This window comes from Betta splendens, chromosome 11 (assembly GCF_900634795.4).
Source record: "Betta splendens chromosome 11, fBetSpl5.4, whole genome shotgun sequence".
NCBI classification, from domain to species: domain Eukaryota; kingdom Metazoa; phylum Chordata; class Actinopteri; order Anabantiformes; family Osphronemidae; genus Betta; species Betta splendens.
Genome location: NC_040891.2, coordinates 13560245 through 13587475, shown reverse-complemented (window position 1 = coordinate 13587475; position 27231 = coordinate 13560245). Strand labels below are relative to the sequence as shown.

Here is a 27231-nt window from a genome sequence, read left to right as displayed (position 1 = left end):
CGGTCCCAGAGCGGAGGAGCTCAGGCCGGCGCTGAGCAGCAGCCCCCAGAGGCACACAGCACTTTACTGTTGGTCCCGGCTGAGCCCAAGGCCGTTTACATGAGTCAAGAATGGAGCTGGTGTGAGTGCAGGGAAGCGCGGTTGCCATAGACATGTCTGTAGCTACGATACACTCTACGTGACTCATGTCTAAAAATGTCCTCACAAGCTATTTTAATGATGCCCAGAATTAAAAACATTGTACCAGAAGCCATGCTTTTACTCAGGTTGTGCGTTTAAATGATTATAACATGAATCAACAAAGTGATGGGAAGACGTGAGGGTGATAAAATGTGAACAATCTTCAAGGAGGGGAGAGTTTAGGGTTTAATGAAGTAACAACAGAGGGTTGAAGCAGCGTGAAGTTAAAATATGGTAGAATTCAGCTGAACCCTGAGTCATAGCAGCTGAACTGTCACACATTTAGCAGATCATTTGTTAGTGGTTCAAGCTGGACTGTAACTGGTTGTTAAGCAATGGAGCAAAAAACGTTCAAAAGTTAAAGGACGTCGTCACTGGAATCACATTTATGGAAACACTGGGATTAAAGGGGGACAATGCGGCTGCTACTAATGTAGGTGTCACTACAATAAAGGAGGAAAATGAACTGAATTATTCTGCAGGAAGTAATCAGCCTAAAATAAACCTGAAGAGAAGGCAGAGACGCCCTTGGCAGAGAGACGCCATGTTTGTGTGGGGGTAAATACTTGAAGCGTGGGTTGTGATGTTGTCCAGCGTGACGCCCTCTGATGGACTCGCTCAGGGAATATCATCAGCGGTAACTTTACCTTCACTGGCTGCTGTGTCTCCATTCAAACACCGTGCTGTGGACTTTTATAACAGAAAACACTTAGTAACAGGATAGTATAATGGTGTGAGGGCAGACCCCCCTCCCCCCGCTCATAAAAGGAACGCAAACATAAAAACATGAAACAGGCGCTTCTGCTCCTACACAACTGAATCTAAAGATGCAGCACCTGCAGATCAAATACGCAGCGTTTGCACACGTAAACACATTTGACTGTCAAATAGAGACTGGAAGCAGAGAAGGTGAAGGAGGCGAGCGATGGTAAAGGTCAGAGGTCACTGTGCATCCGGTTGAACGCGAGCATTTCATCTCTTCGAGCCCTGAATAAATTATCATCTCCGTTGATTCCTAAACATTTCACAACAGGCATAAAAAGAAAACACGCTGATCTGAAATGACATGGTTTCATCAAGAAACCATAAATTAACGCTCGATCTCTACTTAAAGAGCACGACTGCAACAAAGACGCCGTGTTCTCTATTAGCGCAATAAATCACAGTCATCAGAAGTCCTCCACAGCATGAACGGAGGCCGGTCAGGAAAAGGCAGCACCAGCACAGACTGGGAACCAGGACCGCGCCAGCCTCAGCTTCTCCTGACATGTTACAGCCATCGGACCATCACATTCACCCCCTCACATCCACAAACTGCTTCCTCTCCTGCAAGAAATTATTAACACATTGTCTGTTTGCTCTGCAGCTGCATTACACTGGACCGTGAAACATCCGGTACCATCCTCCACTTTACAGCGTCTATTAGAGACATCACACTTCCTGTGCTGTGCTCAGAGGTAGAGGAGAATCTGACCAACACACAGACATGAGCTTCTGTAGTAACTCATAAGACACCGAACGTAAAGCACTGCTGCCGACACTCTTCAAGCTCTCATGATCCATATAGTGGATGAAGTGATTCATGAGCACGGACAGGAGTAGATGCATGAGACCACTTAGTGTCTGTTTAGTTTCTACCTCCATCTAGTGGCGACATCAAACCTCGTGGAAGTGAGCAAATGGGAGCCTTCGTCATGTGTGTTTTTTTAATTATGATTCATTGGTCAATAACAATACTATAAATAAAAGAAAAATAGGTGGAGAACAAAAGACAATGTTTACAAGACACAGATCAACAGAAACCACGTGGAATTGCTTTTTACAGGAACATACGTCACCAAAGATTCAAATTCTAAATGCAATTTGCATCAACGTGTCCGCAGACACCTACATCCACCGCTTGTCGTGTTTCTGACAGTGTGGCTGCATTTTACAGCTTGGTTGCTAAGCAACGACCAACCTGAGGACAACTCAAATACAGTTCGGAGACGTCGCTGACCAGCACCCTGTTCCAGCGCTGGTGCTCAACGCGCTGAGCGAATGATAGAACTCATTCACACCGAGGCCCTGGAGACTCAAGCATCCTGCACAGAGGAGCATCAGAGCAACAGGACTGGAGCCAAGCAGCTGCTGAGGTCCCTCTTTGATTGTGTCGGATCCGGTGCAGAGATGCGGCTTCGGTACATTTACAAACATTGTAGTCAGGCACAAAGCGAGCTGCCAGGTCCTGACGGGACGACTGAAGGCCAGGCAGACACAGACAGTGTATATAATGCTGCTTTGGAGTGACGGCTTCACCGCACACGATGAACTGCTGATGTCACCGTTTGTAAAAATGTAAACAAGTAGCAGCGAATGCAAATGAACTCAGATGATGCTTTGTGTGAATCAGCATTTTCTCTCTAAATGTCACGGTACGCATGTTTTGACTTTTGGTTAAAGCACATTGGAGTTCAACACATTAAGGTTTACAATGACCACAATCTTCATGTGAAGGCCTTATTTACAGTAAGAGAACAGGAAGTGAGGCTTTTAACCCCTTCAAAGACGCAGGCCAGCAACTGTAATAAAAAAACACCTAAAAAAGTTGAAACACCACATAGAAAATTTGAAAAGTGAGCGCAACACATCAGAACTGTATAAAACGACACTTGAAGCTGATTATTTCCAAATGCTTTAAAACCCAAAGGCGGCAGATTGAACCTCCAACAACCAGCGTGAAGCCTTTCTGGCCTTAAGCGCAGTCACTTCATTATGTGCTTCTTATTTTCAAGTAAATCCAAGTCTGTGAAAAAAATCCATAGAATGTTTATTCAGTTTTATCTCCCCTCTCCATTGTTCCAGTGTTTAACTTCCACAGGTCACATGTCCATAACTGGAGTAAAAAAAAAAGTGCTGAAGCTCAAAGAAACACATAACTGCACCGAGCAATCCGCGTTTGGCTCACGAGGAGAGTTTGGAGTAACTTGGCGGTGAAAATTTGCGCTTTAGGTATTTGATTATGTAGAGAGGAAGACAGCTGACCAGCGTGATGGCAGACACCTTCCACAGGAAAGGCCAAGTCAGGATGAAGGACGAGTCTGGGAAAACATGCACGAAACACTGTTAAGATGGAACATGACGCCAGGCACTCAGTCGACTGGATGTGATCAGAGGAGATAGGAACACGAACAACCACAATGTGTTGGAGTTTGGTACAGGTTAAACATGAAAACCAAACAGTGACACGTGATGTGAGGCAAAAAGGGTCAACCTTAAAGTACTCAAAGGAAACAATGGCACAGGAGAAGGATGGATGAGGACACGGGGACGGAATTCACAGGCTGCACACCTACCAAGGAAAGCTCCAAAGGACACCCTGCCTATGCCTGGTGCAACATGCAGAAGCATAAGAAGCACAGCAGAAGAGAGTGAGTGCAAAACAGTTTACAGTGAAGAGAAGTGATGACGAGGAGGAGGAGCCATAAAAGCTCAGAGCTAAACTGTTAGACGAAAACACCATAAAAAGAATGACGGAGCAAAGTCTGAAACTATCCGACGCACTACAACACATTAATCATGAATAACACTCTTACATGGTGCAGTACCTACCGAAGTACTCGTTGAGGAAGGCCAGCGAGGCCAGATAGCAGCCCAGGCTGAAGAACTCGGCCAGCACCATGAGCCAGTGCCAGGTGCGGATGGTCAGAGCCACCATCAGCAGCTCGGTCACGATGAGCGCCGTGAAGGAGATCGCCACCACGTGCACGAACTCCGACTCGAACAGCACCAGGGCGCCGTACATGAGGATGCCACCTGGTGGCGCCAGAGCAAACACAATGGATCAAGCGGCTGCGGGACCTTTCTCACGTGCGCCATCATCTCTGACACTCCGTCTTTCAACATGTTTCTCTGTCTTGTTTTTAAGCTGACGGAGACACTGAGTGGAGGATTAGCGTGTCTGGAGACGGGGACTGCTTTAACCACACACTGAAAGGTGCACAATGGGCTCCAGTGTTGCACTAAATGCCTTTTAGTGTCCAGACACTCACTCATCTTTAGGCGCCCACTGTATCTTGATAGGTTTTCATTTTATCATAAAACTACACAAATTGAGCCTAATGGCCTATAACAGACCACACAACCCTTTCATACAGCGTTCATACAGCACATTCCAGTGAGTCGGACTCTATTAATGAAGCTATTCTGGTGCCTAATGTTTCCCTCGGTGCTGTTGTCCTCTCATATCATCTTCGCATTTCTCTTTTCCTTCACAGACATGGCAGTGGACTTTAATTAAAAACCTCAAGCTGTTAGGAAGTCACGCTTGAGTGGGAACATAGATCTTTCTCACACGCTGCATGGCTTAGTGATTACAGAAATATCGATTTACTCCACAGACAAAAGCCCGCATGTAAACGTGTATGGTGGTTGGAAACCTAAGATACTGAGAAAGCGACTGTCTGAGAGTTTGAAGAGGCCCAGACTCAGATATTAGACACAGCAGTAATGATGTAAAGGCGTTTCTTTGACAGCTGTCAAACCAATCATTCCTTAAAGTTACCATTGAGTTATTTTTAAAAGACTAAACCTGACTGACAGATAAAGTGAGCTTACACTTTACACACTTACCCTGATAGACACTGATCAAAACCCAGATGAGGAAAGTCTTGAATGACAGCGAGCGACCCTGCAAGAGACACATCAACCATGAAATCAACACCCTCCCACATGGCATTAATGGAAAACCTCTACATAAAATGCTGATTAGATAAAATAATCTTCTCTGTGAGGTCACTTCAGACCCACCTTGGTGAGGTCTTTATAAAGCTCTGGATAGAGCAGAGCCATCTCCGGCTTAACGTCCTGGTCCAGAACCAGGGAGAAGACTGGAAACATGGTGTAAATAGTTGCATACCTGCAAAAACAGAAATGGCCCAAGTCACACATTTTCTTTGAGTTATAGTGAAGTTCTTGTAGTGTAAGAGGCGTCAAAGACACCAAAACAACAGAGTAGGTTGGAATTACTGAAAAAATAGACGTGATGCAGAGGAAATAACAACAGCCAACTAACTGCTGGCTGTTAGTCTTTTAACCGAGCATCTAATTACGTCAATTATAATAATAATTATAAAATTTCCATTTGGGAAGTGACCTACCCAACCATGAGGAACCCCTGGTATAAGGGCACAGAGGCAAAGTAGAAGATGGAGGAGAACACAGCCTGGAGACAGGAAGCTCAACTTTAATATCAATAATCATCAGATCACTGTAGGTGAAAGGAACTGGCCGCTGTTTAAATACCTGCATGGTGGAGATGATCATGCCTCTGTGCATCACGAACTGGCCGAGCGCTGCAGAGCGCTTGTAGCTGTTCCTGCCGTGAACCACGAGCAGACGACCAATGTGCTTGAACTGGGTGATGGAGAAGTCTGCGGCCAGAGACGCCTGCTTGCCTTCCTGTTTGGAAAATTAAAGTGGTATAAAGATGGAACGCTGCAGACGTTGTGGTCGGGGCTTTTCTATTAAAGCACCATCTGCTTCTAAAGTCGCTGCAAACTTCAACCACAAAGTAAGGACAAACACAGAGCGTGCAGCGTGAGGTTTGGACCGCTAGTCACCAAAAGACAGACAGATCTGGGTGGAGGAGCTTTTACTGTGTGTTTATCTGGATATTATATTATATCAGTCAGTGGTTCATGGAAGACCTTACCTTCCCTTCGATTCCAATGCCACAGTCAGCAGCCTGGATCATGCTGACATCATTACCTCCATCACCTGTAACAAATTTAAAAAAGCTGAAAAAAGTTTTCCTCTTAAACCCAGTGAAACGTGTCGGTAGGTGCTGCTCTTTGAGCCCTTTGCTGCCACCATGTGGCTGAAAGAAGAACAGAAGGGATCTGACATTCGGACCTTTTCTTCTCAGACTGTCGGCCGTCCAGCTTCATAAGGCTGCTGTCACTCACCTATAGCGCAGGTTCTGTTGGCTGTGTGCTGCTGCAGGAGTTTGACAATCTGGGCCTTCTGAGTGGGGGAGCAGCGACAGCAGACAACCGCTGGACACTGACAGGCCAGCTCCACGAACTCATGCTCGTAATACCTCAAACACACCTGCAACACCGCGGGAAAGGGCATGAGACACAGCTCAGTTTGACAGAGTATTAGTGTGTAGAGCAGACCACTGGCAAAATACAAATTATACAGTAAGTCAAAGCACTACTTCAAACTTTAAATAACAACTCTGATCGTCTATTGAATGTGTTTTTTTAACTTCTAAATCCTAAAAGGTCCAAAGTATTAGTTTTGGCTGAGAAGCACTCAAACACATGTTTGGCAACCTCCTCCTTATCATCTGCTGCACAAGGAAATGTCACTGTGTATTGTAGTACCTCTAAGGAGTCACCAGAGATGACTAAAGCACAGTCATGTTTCCTTCTGAAGGCGTTGAGCTCCAGATGGGCCTCTCCTCTGTTTGAGACCTGCTCGAGAGCCGCACAACACAATTAGCCAAAAAACATCATCCTCCACAAATTAGGCGCAGTATCATTACAGTGACAGAGGCTAAAGCAAACAGCGTACCGGTCTGAAAACATGAATGTCTTGGTTTCTGGAGACCAGGTGAGAGCTTTTGGCGATGCATGTAGCCGTCTCAAGCTTGTCCCCCGTCAGCATCCAGATCTGAGCAGCAGGAAAATAAAGAGGATGCAAATTCAATGCTTTCTGTTATGACTGTGACTGATTTAGATTTTTGTTAAAGTTTTTTCAATCTTGACCAACTTAAGGTGCCAGTTTTCAGATAAGCAGAATATTACTGCTAGAGGTCACACCCCAGTGCCAACCTTGATGCCAGCATTCCTGAGCAGCTCCAGCGTGGGTCTGACGTCCGCCTGCAGCTGGTCCTCCACCCCAGTCAGACACAGGAGCTCCATCTCCCTCTCCAGGCTCTCCACTACTGCTGCAACCTTCAGGGTCCGGTCATGGATACTCAGCTTTGCCTGGTTGTAGCGGTTCTGTGCATAGAGTGGAAGAGAGGGATGTGTAAAAAGTATATGAGCAGTATATTTCCTGTTCACAATAAAGCTTGTGAACAGGAAAGGTTCACAAGCTTTATTCATACCTCAAAGTCTTGATACTGCTCCTCAGACAGAGACTTCTTGGCCACCACCAACGTCCTCAGACCTTCTCTGGCCATGTTTCCACACTGGCAGAAAGGAGGTAACGTAAGTAAACACAGAAAACTATGTTCAAAGCCGCATGTCTTCGTTAAATATAACTATTTAGTGTGATTTAAAATGTCAGTGCAGCTTTATTATTGTCTGCTCCAAGACAAATTTGGATCAAATATAGGGCAGATCATCCGTCCTATTAGAGCCGCTGCTGAATAAACACACCGTGCAGAGTCCTGTCAATAACTGCATATGGTTAACAACACCAAAAGAAATCGATAGGAAATAACATAGCCTGTGGTAAAACTCAGAGGACACAGTAAAACAAAGGGATGGATGGATGGCAGTTTTGTTTTTGATATGAAACACCAATGGGACGAATCTGCTCTGTTGATTGGTTATTGACAAGCTGAGTAACCGTAGCGCTGGCTGATCATTAGCACCATTGTTCAAGAATATGACATACTGTAATTACTTCAACTTTATCTAGGTCACTAATTAAATCAAAAGCTGCCCCCAGTGCTAAATGACTCAATAACGCCAATATAATTATGAACATATGCACACAAGACCTTCAACCACCAAACCAATGTAGACTTGGCCTGTTGAGCCCCTAATGAATGTCCCAATTAGGGGAGAGGACTGGACTAATAACGACTATTAACCATTTACAAGTTTATGTTCATCTCATCTCCACGTCTGACATTTTGCAGGGAGTGAGGATGATAATGCACAGCTGCTTTACCTCTTCCTCCAACCAGTCATTATACTGGACAATGCTCGCCATGGCAACATCAGCCCCCTTCATATAGAAAGTGATCTCTCCTGTTGACTCCTCCTAAATAAAATACAAATGGCAATAAATGATAATGAAACATACAGCAACACACAAACAGGAAATATACTGAAGGCTGCCTCAGGCATTAAATCACAAAGGGCGCAGAAAAAGAGCATTCAGGTCCACTGTTATAGTCAAAGTGCACACCCTGACGATGATGCCCATCCTTTTGCTCTCAGAGGTGAAGGGGAAGATCTGCAGGATGTAGAAGGAAAGAATCTGGCCTGAAGGAGTCTTCAGCTGCAGGGAGGTCAGATCTCTGTTCACCAGGGTCAGGCCAACGCTCTCTGTCCACCGAACCAGCGCCACCTGAGGAAGACGCACAAACTGCCTTTATGAAGGAGGAAACAGGATTCCTACGTTGAGTCAATGTTCTGATACTATATCAACATTATACTGGAGAGATGCACTTATTTACAAATCGCATTAAAGGATAAGATAAATAAGAAGGCTTTTAAATGGTGGTGGTGGTGAAATCCTCACTTAATAAAAAGCTGAATAAATGTAAAGACCTGATGACATCCATTTCACTTCATGCTTATAAGACAAGGCACGTGAGGGTTGCAGTATCTCCGGAGCTGCTGAGCTCTTCTCATTCAGCTCCAGATAAGTGTTTTTCTGTTTCTCTTTCCTCTTTTTCTCCCCAGCAGGAACTGCGGCCCCCGAGTGAGCGTTCAGCTGCACACGACTCATTCTCAATGGGTTCATTTTCAATTTGCTCACTCAAAGGTTGTTATTATACTCTGACCTACAAATTAGAACTTCCTGTTAATACCCCATCATTTCTCCTGCTCCCCCTTTGAGCTCCGTAAAAAGGGCTGCCTATATTTACTCAACACACATCTGTGTATCATTATCCTGGTGTGAGTGTCTGTGTGTGATGTGTAGCTACACACACACACACACACACACACACACACACCACATGTGTTGAGGTTCCTCTTCTACGTCCTCAATCTACTTCATCAGCCCTGAAACAATTTAAAGCTTTGTCAACTTTGATACAAGCTGCATGTGAATCATGTTACGACAGTAATAGAACAGGCTGCTGCCGGCTGTTTTATGGCAACGGCAGACTGGCTTAAACAACCGATCAATCATTTCAACTGTGTTCACAACATTCTACCGATCATGTAAATCACAGTGGCAGCACTGACTTTAACAGCAGTGATAACACGTCATAATGAAAATGGATTCCTAACGGTTACATTCTTCTCCTGTGACATCAGAGGCAGCAGGAAAAAAACGCAAAAAGCTGAGATCATTCTGGGAAGGTTTAACATCATCTCTGATTGTACAGTATTTAACATCTAGAGCCGCTTTGTCACCTTAAATGCTCAATATTAAAACCAATGTCAATGTGTGATCATGTGTGATGGCCTTGTAGCAGAGTAAACTACTGTATCTGAATAGTTAAGATTCTGACAGTTGCATCCAGCTGTTGATGATCAAATGATAACACACCACTGCACGTCATTAAACGCTGCAACCACACACCATGTCTGATATAACAGGGGTCAAAGGTTACAACAGGACGCCGTTTACAGGATGACTGACCAGCAGGTCTGATGACCCCTTCTCTGACCTGTGAGGTCTGCCCACTTCATCTTCTTAATGATGCCTCATTACATTAGAGATGCTGAGGAGAGCGCCAAGGCCAAACAAACTATCACTAACAGGCGTACAACAGCCAAGATCTGCAGTCAATGAGACGAGGGCGAGAGTGATGAGCGGGGATTTAAAGGGATGGGGAGTAGCACAAGAGGAAGTGAGTGCTCCACCAACAATCACAGGCCGCCACCTCTCATCGCCTGGGAGAGAAAATTAAATATTGATCAATCCAAGCAGTACGAGGCAGAGGAGAGAGAGGCAGAATGGAAAACTCAGATTTATCTTTCGACACCTTTTTATTTTCTTTTTGATTGCTGGTCTCGGCTGGGGTTCGACGGAACGTATGCAAGTCTCACAAAGGGTTTACGGAGCCTCGCGTCAAGGGTGATAAACAAGATGACAGTCTTTAGTGCGTCTGTAAAGATGAAATCCTTTACGTTACTTAAGTATTCTTAAGCAAACGGACTTCACAATATTTCCTTGTGTTCCCAACCATTTGATTATCATGAATCATGAGGTGCTTGGATTCTTGGGTTAATAATTTATGTTATTAGAAAGAGGCACAGACAATGGGCTGAGTGGCCCCCACACTCATAATGGGGTAACAGAGAAGCAGGCAGACGGAGCAGCTATAGAGGTGTCTGTGCGCCGCATTCCTCCTTTAGCTGGAGCAGTAAATTCTCATGACGCAAATCCAGACAACTAAACAGCTTAACCTCTACCAGGAGTTCATGACCTATGACTTTCTCTTCATTAAATGAAATATTTGAGGATTACACAAAGCATCAAGACAGAGAGTGAAGATGCGGTTTGTTCCAAAAAAAAACGAAAAGAAAAAAACACTGTTTCATGTGAATAGGTGTGTGACTTCCATGTTTGTGTATTGTCTATCGATGGTTTAAAAACATCATTCAAAATCTAGTTCAACGTGGCTTTAACTGTACTTGTGTAGCATCTTTGCAGATGTGTCATCCAGATGGGACACAACGCTTTACCTCATCCGGGCTGGAGGCCTGGTAGGTGCGGTTATCGTCGCTGTAGTCCTGGTCGGCCTCGGCCGAGTCCGTCTCTCCATTGACGCCGGCGTGCGACTCGTAGACGGGTGTGACGTTGTGGCACAGGGCGATGGCCTTCACGGCCTCGTGGATGCGGCTGCTCACACTCTTACGGACCTTGGGGCCGGACGCCTGGGTCTTCCATGAAGAAGCGGGGCCGCTGGTACCGGTACTGGAGGCCTGAGAGGTCACCTGAGATGGCAACAATTAGAGTGACCTCTGACCTCTGGTGCCTAAATAAAACATAGTCTTTGAAAGCGTGCGGCGTCTCCAGCATTCCTGTCCAGCCCTGCACACACTAGACTAGATCTAATCCTCACTTCAACAGCCAAATGACACCATGAGGGAAAGCCTTGTGTCGCCATCTTTATGGTGTCATATCTGCTTTGCGGGCCTTTTCTGTGTTCCGCTGCTTTGACATCAGCCATCAGTTTAACTGGGTGGTGGCTAGCGAGCAGGCAGACAGCCCACTGTGCCAGCTGCCTGTGACAGGGGCGACGCGCTCCACTGAAGCATTTGATTTTGGCTTATTATTAACCTTCAGTCCTGCCAGGCGGAGGAGGAGGGGCGATGGAGAGTACAGTGAGGACACAAGATCACAACCTTTATCATCAGCATCACAGTGATCTATGGACAGATCTTGGGAGTTCTGTCAGACAAATGTGGTGTCCAGGACATACGTATAGGCCGTGATCAATAGCAAACAGATAATTAACACATGTTCCATAGCGCTCAGTGCTCTGTTCATATTTCTAGCAGTGCTCAAATGAACAACGGTGACAGTAGACTTACAGTATAATAACAGCCCTGCTGTAAGATCATTTGTGGGGCAGAAAAACTGCTTTCTTGCCGTGACTGTGCGGCGCTAAAACGACTACTCATTTTTCATTAGCTGAGATTACACATAAGGGTGTGTGGCAGATGGTTTCAGTGCCGAGCAGCTGTCTGGAGCTGGCTGAGAGCGAACAATATCATTCTGTCAAACTGCAGCCAGATCTGAGCCACCCAGTGAGGAAAACACTTGCTTACAGTACGGGGAGTCGCTGAGGGACATCACATGATGAATGAACAATATGGGCTCCTTTCCTGGAAAACTTACTCATCGCTCAATATAAAAACTGATTAATCCAGATCCACGGTGCAGATATAAGCAAGGAAAACAAGGACTGACACACACTGTTTAATGTGTCCACAGATATTTATACTGCACAAGTGTACACACCTGTAAAGACCTCAGCGCTAACACTCACCAGCGCATATGACTGGACTATGTGGCTCTGTATCTCATCCATGGTGTCGGTGCCGTACGATACAGTTCCCAAGTGCAGCCGCTTGAAGATCATTTCGTTTTGTGTCAGAGTGCCTGCAGTTCATGAAACATTTAGAAACCACATTAGGAAAATTATACAAAAGACACTGACTTACTGAATGACTGAATCCTAGTATTTTAATTTAATTAAATATATTATATTCTATAATAACATTATCTAATATTTTTGGTTAAATGCTTTTTATTCAGATACATACTAGGTGATTAAAACTAATCTGGCACTTTTACGTTTGTTACTTTTACACATACACCGTACACTCACAAAAGGACAATAATTAGTTGCCAGTAATTGGCTTGGCTGATGATTCACGTGTCCACATTTCTTTTTCAGCGATGAGCAGTATTTAATTTCAGCTTGTCACAGTAGCTGCTAATCAATAGGTTTCTATTTTCGATTCAGTTCTCTGTTTACAGAAGGGAAGAAGAAAAGCCAAACTAAACTGAGCACAGTTTTTGAAATAGTAAAATAACACACCAGACAAACATTGACCACCACTTCATATCGAAATAAAAGACATTAGCATCTCTGAGAGACCAAATCCACACACACACAGACAACACTGTTTGTCCTTAGAAGACTGCCTACAATGCATCATGGGATGTGCAGGGTGCTGTGATTGCCTCCACATTGACCTAATCTCATTACCAATATGGACTGCATGTCCTCCATAGCTAACAGACAAGAGCCAACGTGGCATACAAAAGACTGAGTGAATGTTCAGATACCAAGAGGGAAAAAAAGGAAACTTGGTAAAACGAGGGCAACAGGCTTGTTTAATGGATGCCGCTTGCCAGAATGTGTGCTGATAGAGCGTAAAGCTGATTAGAGGCCATCTAACATCCCAAAACATTAGAGCCACAGGGTTAACCAATTCTAATGGATTGATCGTTTGTTCTTCTTTCCATGTGCTTTAACTATGAACCTGGATAAATTGGCTCTAAAGCTAATCTATTCCTACCTAGATCAGCACACTAAGACAAAGAAGCATGTTAGGACCACCTTGGGAGTTTATCACCCTGACACACTGTCTAGAATTAGTAAAGAGCACCCATTTGTTACTCGAGAAGCAGATCATGATAAAATGAGAGAAGCTGAAGGAGGATTTTAGAGCATCAGAAAAGTCTACAGATTTGTGGAAACCTTTGTCCTAGTGTGTTAATTGTCACGTGGAATAATGACTTGACATTGTATAAGAATACGTAGACAAAGTTTTGGACACTTCTAATTGTTTTGGTGCTTTTATTACACAGCAAATATTTTCCTACCAGTCTTGTCTGTCAGGAGGTAGACCAGCCGGCCCAGTTCTTCAGGGATGGTACTGGTTCTCACAACTGTGCCTGGGATGTTTTCATCCTTCGTGATCATCCAGCCATAGGCCGACTTTCCCATGTCCAGATTTACACGCAAGCTACACAAGAACAAGTATAGTTGTAGACAATGAGCTCTAAACATGGGACTAGCATGTTCACAAACATCTTGGTGCCAGCTAAATTCTGAAAAAGGATTCGGAGAGTAGCTAATGTCTAATAATGAGGCGCATAACACAATACAATCAAGTACCTGATGGGGATGATGTAAGAAAAGAGCACAACAAATCGAAAGAGGTTGCGGAACCAGGGACCCACAAACCCTTGCAGCGCTACCATGACGACAGACAGAACCACCTGGGCCAGAAACAGGGCCTTGGTGAGGCGGTTCAGCTCTAGATCCAGAAGGCCAACCTATGGAGACAAGAGGTCAGAGGTCAAAACAGTCTCAGAAGAGTCTCACTCACTTCCTCCAAGGTAGTTACAGCAAGAGGTTTCTAAATGGGATTTGTAAAGCCCACTCTGTAGCTCAACCACTGCTAATTCCATTGAAAGGCACTTAATGTTGTATAGTTATGTATTGTTTAAGTCCAGACTAAGACAAAGAGTGAATATCTTTTTCCTTTTCTAACAACTTACATTAGAAAAGACTCTTTGAAAATCTCCCATCTGCTCCCAGAACATCACAATATGCTGCACAGGGGCAATAACAAAGCCAATGAAAGACATTCTGAGCTGCAGGCTTTTATCATGCAAACCATGTGTATGGCATAAGTAAGTTACCGGTGGCACTATTTTGCAGTAAACTACAAACTGGATTATTGTGCTGTTGAAGTATTGTCCTTCAATGCAACAGAAGGTCAAAAGGATTCAAAAATAGAGAACGTTCCCATATTAAGATGGTTCCCTGAAAAAAAGAAGCAAAAACCAAAAAAGGGGGGTCAGAGTTGTCTTTTATATTTCGAGTGTATCTCCCAGCCAATGGAGCATGTGGGAAAAAGATGTCAAATAAAGAGGTGCCCTTCCCCTTTCTGGCAGCGTTCACAGCAAAGCCCTGTACACAGAGGGCTTTCATCTGACGCACCACGCTTACAAAAACAGCAGAACATAACATCTCTCCTCACTCAAATAAAGGAACTGCTGTGAAAAGGAGGGGAGGGGGCAAGAACATATAAAAAGCTGCAAAATTCCTCTACTGCCTAAACCCCCACCAAGCCCATTCCCCTGAGGACTGGGAGAGCTGGGAGACCAGTGTGACTGATTTATCAGTTGCTGTTAAACTCCCAGTAGCAGAGTGTGGAGAAGGAAAGGGTAGGAGGGTGAGGGTGGGTATCAACCCACCCCAGTGCCTCACTACATGGTTCATGGTTGAGCTATTGAGAAAAATAGGGGGTTTGGGTGGATTAAAATGAAGAAAAATTAAGACAGAGAGCACAGAGCATGTCTGAAAAGCAAAGGATCCCCTTCTGCTTGAACAATGGCCAGTCTAAATTTTCCGAGACCTGCGAGGGATCAGATGAAGTCATTACTCATTCAGTCAAAGGGGGGGGGACTCAATTACCTCAACCTAAAGATGCTATCAATGAATAAAAGTGCATATTTTAGTCCATTCATCTCCAAAGTAAAAGGAATTATTCTATGTGCCTGTGTGGCTTGTATTTTTGTGTGTGTGTGAAATCTGATAAAGAATTAAATTCCCAGCACATGAATATTCATGGAGTTGGAACCAGACGATACCAGGACTCCAGTCCTAAGTCAAGAAAATTAACTAAAGTTGAGTTTTGAGATCTTGGTAAACAACTTTAAGTTTCTTTCTAAGAGCACTTTGAAAGACTTGGAAACAGAGCAGAGGGTGGTGCTTCAAATAAATAATCTTTAAAGAAGAGCAACCTCTTGTCAAACGACATTGTTCTGTCTCTTTACTCAGACAGAGTTCTGTCTAACTATACAGAAACAAAGAGTGAATCCATGTCTGATGCCCTGTCAGATTGATCAAGTGCAGGCTTTGTCCTGTCTGGTGTCACAACAGATTATATGAGGCCAAAACGTTCTCGCGACTTTAGCCGCACTGTATTGACTTTCTCCCCAATCTCCAGTCTCCATATTGGCACTTCTGACATCATCTCCTTGAAATATTGAATTCCTCTCAGCTGTCGAGCTTACACAAAACACTGGCCCCCGCTGTTCGACCAGCCGCATCAGCGTTCTTAATAAAAGACACCGGTGTCAAAACTGTGCTGCAGTGGGAAGGGGCTCTGCCACACACAGCTTTAGTGCTACAAACAGCCGTCGCTGTAAACCTCAGTGCAGAGCAGATGCAGCTTGGCTGAGGTCGTCATAGCAGTTGACCCAAGTTCATCGACTCCAGTTATCTTTCAGGCAAAACCTTATATTTAAATCAAATCTCCCTAATCTGGGAAAAAAAAAAACACTGGAGAGGAATTCTCTGGGATTAACTTTATGCTAAAACCGTGGTTTAAATCCTCCCTTAGTTCATTTCCCTTTAGTTAATTACCAATTGGTGCTGACCTTTTGCATTGACAGGACCAACTTTATCTAGAAAGTCAAGGTTAAAAAAAACTCCACAGTGATTGATTAGTGATTAGAGGCAGGAGCAAAGATGACGACATGAGGGGACTTTCATTTGTGCCAAGTATTTCAACCTTTCAGCTTCCACAAAGAATTAATTTATGCTGGTTTAATATGTATCTAATAATTTTAAAAAGTTTTTACTATTTAGAAAATGTGTGAATTGTTATTTTAAAGAGTTCTAATATATATTCATAGGGCAGAAAGAAACTAACAGTAAAAAGGATGATCGGTCTGTCTTTGGGACTTTCTATGATAATTGTTGCTTTAAACATGTAGCGAAATACGTTTCCTTGCTCGGCTTATTCATGATTGCCTGACGATTTTATTGTGTGTATTTTTGTTTGGTTTTGCTGCATTTTTTTTCAAAATTATAAATATAATATCTATATATTTTTTTTAAGTTAATAAATAATGGAAAAAAAATCTGCAACACACCACAAACCAGTGGCGCAACTTGTTAAGTGTGTTTTGTGCTGAAACACAACAGTAGTCACCTTGTTCTTGGCATAGGAGGTGTTCAGTACGCTCCTGGTCTCTTTGCCCGTGTAGATCACCACCCCTATCACCGTGCCTGCCAAGAAGAGAGACAAGGAAAGTAATGCTGCTCATTAACTGAACCTCAGCCCCACCGTCGAACACACATACACACTCATCCTGGTCAAGTAAGATGAACTGCATGTGAGGAAACACAATAAGGCTGAGCTGAGGCAGTTTTGTCTCATTGCCACTCAAGCCAACAGACAAGAATTTAATATGCTTAGACTCTCGGTGCCTTCAGCCACCCATTTGAAGCTCATAAAACCTGATCAATACACTGCCATCTTTATTTGCCAATTCATTATGGTGGCCTTATTACACAAGATTAATGAAGCATTAATATTAAATGAGCTTAATGGGAGAGCAAAGGCACTAATAAACCTAAATACTGCCTCTGAAACCCCTGAACTATAAAAATAAAAAAGGTAAAAAAGTGCAAAACACAAAATGAGAAAGTGAGAAAAAGTTGGATGCAACCGTTTAAAAGGATGTGAAGAGAAAGGTGACGAATCGCTCGTTGACTTCAGAAATCATGAGAAATGTGACAAATGGTGTGCGGCTCAGCATGCAGAGGGGCTTCAATTTGAATATGTGAGCAACTAATTCTCCTCACACAGCTGGGACTCACAGGAGAGAGTCCACGATGATTCGTACCAGCTGAAGTTCCCAGAATGCCGATGGGGCGATGAGGAAGGCGTGAAGGAGAGGCTTGTGACGGACAATGGCGCGTCCGAGCAGAGATGACGTAAGGAGCCTAAGTCGGGCTTTTGATGCCTGCGTTAATGTGTGTTTGCTCTACTGGCCAAGGTCAGACCAGAGGGGAGAGCGACACCACAGATCAATGATGCGGCGATCGCTGGGAGCATCACAAACACTCTCAACTGACACAACCGTTTCTGTGGGGAATCACTTAGTTGGGGCGAGGGACGATTACCTCAACGGTGGGTTTCTGTGAGTTCTTCAAACGAGGAAACCACAGGATCACATCAAACACCGCAAAGGTTTCACCTCATGGGTCACGAGTGCAGAACCGAACAGCGTTAAGTCTTAAGTCTAAGTGTACGAAGAGCAGATGTTTTTGTTGCTATTTTATTCAAAATGTGCATCATTGCGTGTTACCATCTCTTACGCCTCTACCCTGCTGTGAGTCCCTACGGTGGGTGGAGGGGGGGTGGCACTAATCACGGGGCCCCGTCTAGACTAACACCAGGGTCAGTGGGGTTACATACACTTGTAGCAAAACCTTAGTTTTTGGTGTAGTTGGTGCTTTTAATGGAGAGTGTGATGTTGACATCAACGCTGTGTAATTTCTCTCTCTGTTTGGTAATACTACTGTACTGTGTAGAGAGACAATGTGTTTCGTCACTTACCCGATGCAACAACCGTGCTGGCCCAAAGAGTGTTCTCAATACTCAGACTCTCATGGATCTGTGGGTCTGTGTCCTCCTATAAGGATCAAATAGAAAAGGAACATTTCTTTAACTTCCTCGGTAATTTCTTAATGGCAGTCTAAATCCTGCATACCCAGAAAAAGGGTCCAACACTTCTAATAAATGACTACACACTGTATAAATGTTCGTAGTTAGCGAAATTGTTAAAAATCTTCTTGTTCTTGTAACCTGAGCTCAGGTGAGACTTTCAAACTCCTGAAGCAGTACAGTAGTCCCTTTATCAATATGTTCACTAGATTTGGCAGGGTGATAGAGGCTTCTTAAAAAGACAGCACAGAGAGTGCATGTAGATGAGATTTCAGTGATAAATAAGCCCCTGGAGAGCGTCCTATTTCACCCTCCTCCTATTTTACCCTCTCTCTTAAATAAAGACGAATTCTCAAAATGGCTTGAGTCAGGAGTGCAGAGTCAAGGCTCCAGTTTCAGCTCAAATAGCCTGTCTAATATGATAATTATGATACCTAAGCACCCACATCCTGTCAGTTCACTCAAATATGGGAAGAGATGCATGAAAAATAAATGGCAGGTTGCAGAATGCTTGACCGCTCTGACATTGCTGTCATACTAGGGTGTTCATAACTGCAGAGGGTCTCAAAGACCACAGGAACACAAGCACTATATCCACCGAGGGGGAAAAAAGAAAGGAAAAGAAACCCTCATAAATAGGTAAGTTCATTTGCTGGGGATCTGTGGGAACCCATTTTTTTCCCCCATCCTGCTCAGACTAAAAGCACACGCTATGCAAAGGAAGGCCGCAGAGGATGAATGAGCGGAGGAAGTGCTCGCTCACTAAGCCTGGTGTGTGGCCAAGAGTGAAGACGGGCCACAAAGCCTCCCTTTGTGCTAGAACTCTCCTCTCTGTGGGGGCTGCGCTAATCTGCTATTAATAAAAAAAAAAAAAAAAAAAAAAAAAAAAAAAATCACTCAGCAACAAGCAAGACAGGATGGATAGAGCCGCAGTTGCGAGAACCTGCCTGTGATGTAAGAGCCATGCCTGCTGGAGATGACAGCGGTCACACAAGCTCTCGTTGCCAACACATCTTCATGTCAATCCGCTCCATACAAAAAAATCTGCAGGCGCTTAAGATTTGTTCTACAGGTAATAAATGTGTCAACGCGCCACCGTACCCGTGTGAAGTTCCCCTCAAAACTGTGGATGTCCAGCTGAGGCTTCTGGGCGTAGACGTAGGCACTGATGGAGAAGAGGTCCTGAGACAAGGAGACTCAACATGTCAATGTTGTCATTTCCAAATAAATCATGGTAGGCATTATAATAATAAAACAAGAACAAACACAAGGACTTCAAGCACAAAATGAAACAACCCTCTATTTCTCTCATTCAGCTGAACAATGACCTGTCAAGCACCCGAGACCACGTCCTCCCAACAGTGGAACAAAATTGATTGTAAACATTAAATTATTCAGGCGGGCAGCTTCTGCAGCGGACAGGCAGTCCTCAGTCATGCTCAGATAGTGTTCTCCTGGTGAGAACATGGGCAGAGCGGTTAAAGAGGAGCAGGGAGGATCATTTTACTCAACCCCCAAGGGAGAATAGTGTTGCTTCAGGATTTCACCAGCCGCAGCTCAGAGACGCTGAAGAACCTTGACACATATCGTCACAGCAACACAATGAACCAAGTGCATAGGACCCTGATTGAGGCTGGTGTCACAGCCTTTTCCTTTTGATTGATTGTTGCAAACGTTTAGACCTTTCGCTCGTCTGTCTACAATGACCTGGAGTTTTGCACTGTCTATAATATTAAAATCAACATTTAGCAGCACTGTTCCTTGACTGTTTATGTTCAGAAGCCTGTAAAGAATGAAAATTGTGTAGAACTGTAAAAAAAATGTTTATGTTTTCTTGAGACCCAACCTGGATGTAACAGCTCTTCTGTCAAATGACTTTATGAAACTTTAATTCTGTGATCACCATAAGTGGCAACGATTAAGTGCTGTCAGACCCAAAGCTGCTGTCTGTCATCAGTGATGAGGTCTCCACTGGTGCAAAGACAATAACAGACACTGTAATGAACACATACATACCCCCACTGCTGGTAGCCGTTGAGTGCAGGCAACAGCAACTTTCAGTTTCCAGTCTGTTTCTCCATCCAGTTGATCTGTTCTGATGAAACATGAACCTGAAAAAAAAATGTCTTTAGTACTTTAATAGAGACTGTAGTACAACACAAACTCTGCTGCTGCAGGCATCGCAAAGTCGAATGAAGAAAGAGCAGTCATGACCTGCATTGATCTGAGGTAATATTACATATGAAGCTGATGGATGGGAGCAGCTATTTGACAGAGAGGGTAAAGGTCAGCCATAAACCATCCCTGGAGGGTAAACTATGATGGAAAACATTAACACAACGAGGATGATTCATGTTTTTCTTCTGCTGCAATGGGAGGTCAGCTGCTCACATAACTCTACTGAGGTGTGTGTGTGTGTGTGTGTGTGTGTGTGTGTGTGTGTGTGTGTGTGTGTGTGTGTGTGTGTGTGTGTGTAAACCAAAGCACGGCTACGTTGCAGTGTTTATGTATTTGAGTGGGTGTTGGAGGCATAAAGTCATCAACAACTCCTTGCCAAACATATTGACACATCAAAGATTGATGGAAATGATGTCCTCAGAACATTTCCTCTCAATGCCCCTCAGAAGGATCTGACGCAAGCTCACTGATTGATTAGTCATCAGTCACTTGAACAATGTGACATAAATCATAAGACTGACGGGAAAAAACACTTTTCTCATCGTCTTTGAGTGCATCTATTTATTGTCTCTGTTCTTTTTTACAACATTGTTTTCAGATTACATTATATGTACTGAGATTGTTTGTTTAAAGTGTTAAAGAGACTTCCGTACACTGATCCGATTTGCCTGCTCACCATTTTTCTCCGATGTTCTCAGAAATATCATATCTGCAGGAATTCTTTGGTTCTACGTAAAAAAGACAAAAAAGGGTGTGTGTTATTGAACGCTGTGGCAAAAGTCCATCAAAACTTCCTGAATTATTGAACAAGGTTAATACCTTGATGGGACAATGAAGGAGAAACAGTTATTTAAAAGACTGTAATGGAATTTCACTCTCTAATTTTCACAACATGTTACATTTCTAACCAGCTGAGCTAAAACCTAAGATCAAGCTTTGAGCTATTAAAAGGTGCAGAAGAAAAACTTTTTACCTTCTCTACAATAATCAGGTCTCCAACTTGTATGTCTGAACTCTTCACTTGAATTTTTCCTGAAGTAAGAAGAAAGCATCCATTTAAAAGCAGACTCTCTATTCAAGATATGCTACAAATTGTGCATAGCAGTGAAATGACACACGTATTGATTTCTGGGCCTAGAATATTACAATGACCACAAGCCACACTTTGCGCTTCTTTTTCTCTCACCTTCTAAGAGATCGATTACAGTACTTCCCGCATGATAAAGTGATACCTTTCTGTTTTCATCCTGTTCTGAGGTGCAGACGAAAACAATGGTGCAAAGGGTCATTGTCAGTTCTAAGTGCTAAGACGCCCCCTAGTTTTAGTATGGTGCTCCCTAACACACGCCAGGGTACAGGACATGAGGGGGAGCTCCTCCTCAGGCCTGGTCACAGATATTACACAAGAGGATTTTAACACACATTCAACAATGAGACTTCTTTCAGATCAGTCTTCAGAAATCTAGAGAAAATAAATCAATGCAATTACAGCAAGAACACCGACTTCAGTTGCCAGTGAAGTGCTGTGTCTGAACTGCATAGACCATATCCGTTATCATAATGTCAGCAAACAGTTACAGTCGTGAGGAGGACAGAGATCAGCCTCCTCACTCACCTCTCACTGTGAGCTTGCTGTAGAGCTGAGAGTTCATTTCTTTGTCCCGTTGGCAGCGTCGCACTTCATCCACTGCCTCCCGCACCACTGTAACAGCCAACACAAAACCCTGAGGGACAGAAAAAGCAAAACTGATCCACCAAACCATGGTCAATATAGAATTCCCCTCTTATAATTTAGAAAGGTGTTATCATTTTTTAACATCATGAGGGGAAACCTGAAGTGTATTTACCAGAGGTGCCCAGTATGTGTACAAATATCCAATTTTCAGCGAGGGCACGAACTGGGAACAGGCCACCACCAAAAAGTAGAGATTGAGGAAGAACTTGAACTGTTGGTAGAGAACCTAAGAGAGGAGCACCGAGAACACAACACCAATGAAAACATGTTGAAGCTCTTTGGGAACTGTTTCACATGCTATAAAAGGTCAAATAAACAGTCACTACAGGACAAACAGGACTGATAACCAAAGAGGAGAGAACAGCTTTCTTAAATCCCATGCAACAAAGTGCCACGTGTGACTTACTGAGGTTTGTTCCTAATGGGCTATCCATCAACAGGAAGCCCTTAGTATTCATCTAAGGTCAAATTTTGAATAATGTTTGTAATAATGAGATTCTAGTGTCTGGCCACAGATTATCAGAGACAATAGGATCAATGGATGAGGCTCTACAGTTAATGAACCCTCTGACCTTTAGGGAAACATGCACACTGCTAAACTTAATTTGTGTGTATTTAATAATTCAAAGTGGAGGGAGAAACGCTGAGGCGTTCTGTTCACCACTGATGAGAATATCTGTGTCTCTAATAGACAGTTGACATTTTATTGCCTGGGCTGATGGCTGCTCTCTTAATCATGGACCCACTTGCTGTTTAATAAGTAACTCTGATGGATCTCTAATGTCCCCTACAGTGTAAACCCCTAATTTAATGACAGACTAGTTAATAGTAAAATGCAATTTACATACTGTTAATTTATGAGAGGAACAACATATATTAATTGCAAGTATAATTTTGCCACTGCAAATATTAATAGTGGGAAAACAAACGTGTCCATAACCACTGCATTTGGAACATTAAGCGACAGGCCTCTGACGTTCTCTAGAACCCGCGCTCACTTACCCCAGGCACGAAGGTGAAGAGGTTGTACTTCTGGTTCTTGATGGAGTTTTTAGGGTACTTCTCCTCACATTTCTCTGGGCAGCCGAGCCAAACGGTCCTGGCCTTCAGCTCCTTCTTACTCCGACATATATGGGCCAAACAGTCACAGCAGCTGAGGAAAATAAAAACACAAACAAAGTATGATCAGAACTTTCCCAGCTGTTAAACCAACTCTGGCCACTGAGCTCCACGGCTGTCTCCCCCCTACGTTCTAACGCGCTGATGTTATTAACTGTGTCTCTGGTCTCCGTCTTAAATAGAACCTTCAAGGCTTCTTTTGACACAATTTTACAGCGAAGCTCTTCGCTGGCAGCACTCTGAATCGTCTCAAAAGGTTAGAATCTCTCCAGAAGTGACCCTTTCTAACATCATGGGAGACTTTCAACACTGAAGAAGTGGTCGGGTGCTTCAGGTTACTGAAGCACCCGACCACGCTGTGTGTGCAGACAAACATACTGTGTAGCGCAAGATAAATTACATTTGTTTTGCTTGTATTTTTCACCCAACAAATCCAAAATGTAACCTTTAGTCTTTTGCCAATCACAACTTCATTAAAGTTAATCAAAATTATCTTAAATGTACCAGATATTTAAATTTGAAATACTTTTGAAAAAGTATTTGACTTTCTATCAACCTACTAATGACTACACTGAGGCTTATCTGGCATATCTGATATCAAATGCAAACAGCAGTGTAGGGTCGGGGTAAATTACAACGGGAGCGGATTCATGTGAGCATAACCTAAACAGGCACCTGGGGGAAAAGAGGGGAGAGCGTCAGTGTACACCGTCATGCTGATCGACTTGGCTTTTCCACTTTTTAAGCAAGTTGGCAAAACATGAAACGAAATAAATCAACTTTGGTAAAAAGTCTTGTTTGTATTGGCCTTGGTATTCCCAGTCTCTGTGCTCCCCGAGTCCAGATTCATAAGAGCGATTATTTAACCAAATGAATGCTATTTAAATAATATGCCATTTGAACAGTCAGGGCTTATTCAGTGTGAATTATTTGCCTTTTATAATCCCACACTAAGCACACATAAAATTACTGGAAAGCATCAAACTGGTCAGCTGTGAAAAATCCGATTTGTTCATTAGTGTGGAGATGAGGAGGGGGATCAATATGACGCTTCAGCTGTAGATTCACTACTAACAAAGCCACAATAAAAACTGAATATTGTACAGAATTCCTCTATCAAATGTTAATATTGAGGCACCGGCATGCTGCACAAACATTTGCTTATGAATACTATTTTTCTGGCGTAAACACTGAGCTAAAGGAGCATCTTTAGAGGACAAAACCTGTCAAATGAATCATTAGCTGGATAAACGGCTCCGTTCTGTTTGACCTTAAAGTCTTTTTGGGCTGTTGGTGCACATCGAGGAACTCGACCAAAAACACGCCCTTATCCTCTCTTTGCACTTCATGCACAGCTACCAGTGCATTCAAAATCCAAACTGATCATCACAAGCATACTTACTCACATTATAAACCACACATACATTTAGTGAATGACAAAACACTGGCAACTGCCCGAGAGGCCAAAAAGTCCAATGGTTCTAAGCTGAATAATATAAACGGTGTCACTTATTAAAAGGTTAAAGGAAGGAGAAGAGAATCTGAACACGCATACTGTATACGCATACTAGTCTGGTACACGCATACTGTACCTGCCACAGAGGACCTTCCACCCTCCGAGGAGGAACCAGCCGAGGCCCCTCTGTCTCTGATTGACTCTGGCCCGGGGAAGCGTCTGGTAGTCGCTCTCATCATTTTCAAACCCTTCCTCCGACATCATCAGAGGCATCTCATCCAGGTTAGACGGCTCATCTTCTATCGAGTATCTGTAAAGACAGAGTACAGTAGAACTCATTAAATGCACTTTTAGTTGAGCTCCTCTTTCTGTTTCAGCTGACAGATCCAGCAGCCTGAATGTTTACAGAGAATAAATCTGATGCCGACTCACTCTTCCACATGTGAGTTGCCTGTATGACACAAATACAAACCTAGCATAACTTAGAAACTTTCCTTCTTGATCAGTTTTACTTGCATATACATCTGTTAATCATTAAAAGTTACAGTATGTAATTCAAGCTAGTAGTAGCATGAGACTTTAAATCAATCCACTCTGCTCAAGTCTCCCTCTGCCTGCTCCACTATGCACCGTCATACTTTGCACAGGCCTCAAGCTAACAGTCTTTGTTAAATTAGACTATTGCTGCCCGAGACTGTGGAAACAGGAATAATACGAATAAAACTCTAGCTGTATATACACTGTAGCTTAAGGCAAATGAAAGTCAGGATGAGGATGAGGATTTGGTTTGAATCAAGCCATGATGTTTTAGGCTGCATTAAAACTGCGCTTGAGGGAAAGTATGAATCACCATCACAACCGCCTTCTTGTTGTGTATTCTTATTTAATGCTTTGTTTACTCAGTGCTGGACCCTGCCAACAAGGTACATTATTAGCCGTGGTGTTTCTTGCTCTGGACCTCCTACATCAGATTACATAATACTTCAACCTTCAATCCAGTGGAGACGTGGGTTGTTTTGTAAAACTGTGTGCTTTCTATCTACAGTAATGCAGAACTGACATAGAACCAACGTCTGTAAAAGCAGACTAAAGTCCATAATAAGGACCGAAAAACAGCTGCCTAAAAAAAGAACTGAAGAAAAACTGTACAGAACTTCAACACAGGGACAAACAGCCTGTGTCATTTCAGATTCATTTGTAAAACAAACACCGCAGCACAGAGACCGATACCTGTACCCTGTTTCCTCTCACTCATTTACCCTAGAACACATGCAAACCCCTGCTTTTACACACAAACATTTAATTGTTGATCATTAAATCACACTTCAATTTAATCAACCACTGATGTCATCCATGATTAATTTGTCTATAGGACAGACAGCAACAATACTCAATATTGAAATATGTTACTGTATTAAATCTGTGCCATTATAAAGTACTGTAGCTTGTTATTAGATGAAGTTTACGAATGGGAGTAAGACGACACAATGACAGTCTCAGTTCTCCTGAGACAAAAGATTGAGCATGTTTAGGTGTGATGATCACGTAATGTTACTAACCCAGCATAAATAACCTGAACTGAGCCCAGCATTTCATATCTTTCCCATCTTTTATGTCCCTGTCTCACTCTAATCTTGATCAGATTATGTTTCATTTCAAGCTCAGTGGGCAAAGGGCAGAATTAAGAGGTTTAGCGCACTGTACTGGAGAAAATAACAAAACATACTGCCGATGCTTTTATTATTTAGAAGAGACGACTCTGACGACAACAGATCTTAGCCTAATCATAGCACCTAGAATCCGTTACGTTCCCCGTGTTACCACGCACGGTGGGACGTAAAGTCATTGGAGCTCACTGCTAAATAAACATGTCCTGTAAACAACAACTACTTGGTCTAGATGTACCTGATTATGCGCCTACTTCCTGTCCATTCATCACCCTGAGGGCTTTAATAGCTCATCCTCCTCGTCCAGTCTGAAAAATGAACAAACTGTTGGACGATGCAGCAACACTTACAACACGTGACGCGAACGGTCACAACACATTCACACGAAGCGTCATGTGACTGTAGATTAAGGCTAACTGCTAAGAGCTGAGCTCACTGGTCAGCGCGTACGCGTCACTGGTGTGCGCTAACGTCCACTTCAGAGGCGGTAAAATAGGTTTTATTGGGCAAAAAGGGGCAGAATACGCCTTGAACGCCGAGTTAGAATCATGAACGACGACCACCCTCCTGTCAAAGGAGAAAACGCGAAGGAGCTGTCAGCATCTGTGCTAACGGCTAACAGCCCGCGCGCAGACGCGGACGCCGGGAGCACGCGACGCAGCCACGTGTCAGCGTTTCAGATAAATGTGTCCAAATGCCCCGGTGGTCCGTCCATACCTTGAAAGCCTAGATGAGTTGTAATACGGGATTCTCCTCGAGTTCTTCCGCACCGGATTTAACGGGATGCTGTCAGCCATCTTGGCTGGGCAGTCCACATCCTGACGTAAGAGTAAAACAAGTTTAGGGTGAATGCCGCATTCACGTGCCGCTGACAGTGTCGTAAAATATAGGGCTCGCGACCAGGAGAGCTGTAAAAGTTGTATTTTATATTTAATGTCTGTCAGTATGTCGCTTATTAGAATGTGTCGCATAGACAACAAATTTATAAATAAAAAATAGTCA

General features: G+C 43.5%; 1 protein-coding gene across 3 annotated transcripts; it reads right to left on the bottom strand.

Moving 5' to 3' along the window:
* Positions 1-1872: 1872 nt before the first annotated feature.
* atp9b (ATPase phospholipid transporting 9B) lies at positions 1873-27098 on the bottom strand. 3 transcript variants are annotated; one of them, XM_029166606.3, is made up of 31 exons: positions 26947-27091; positions 26468-26537; positions 24699-24872; positions 22990-23140; positions 22100-22213; positions 21868-21976; positions 21226-21284; positions 20929-20980; positions 20091-20185; positions 19176-19256; positions 17967-18042; positions 16554-16630; positions 13721-13881; positions 13426-13568; positions 12080-12192; positions 10770-11021; positions 8311-8472; positions 8071-8163; positions 7277-7360; positions 6999-7169; positions 6739-6837; positions 6549-6638; positions 6126-6270; positions 5873-5937; positions 5464-5619; positions 5319-5383; positions 4969-5077; positions 4792-4849; positions 3772-3975; positions 3516-3548; positions 1873-3260 (listed from the first exon to the last, which is right to left on the bottom strand). In XM_029166606.3, exons 3-31 carry the CDS (start codon positions 24833-24835, stop codon positions 3124-3126), a joined length of 3291 nt encoding a protein of 1096 aa, XP_029022439.1. In that variant the 5' UTR covers positions 24836-24872; positions 26468-26537; positions 26947-27091; the 3' UTR covers positions 1873-3123. The 3 variants fall into 3 exon arrangements, with proteins under 3 accessions (XP_029022439.1, XP_029022437.1, XP_029022438.1); XM_029166604.3 differs by lacking the exon at positions 26468-26537 and having other exon boundaries at positions 26947-27098; XM_029166605.3 differs by lacking the exons at positions 3516-3548; positions 26468-26537 and having other exon boundaries at positions 26947-27098.
* Between the last annotated feature and the right edge of the window lie 133 nt (positions 27099-27231).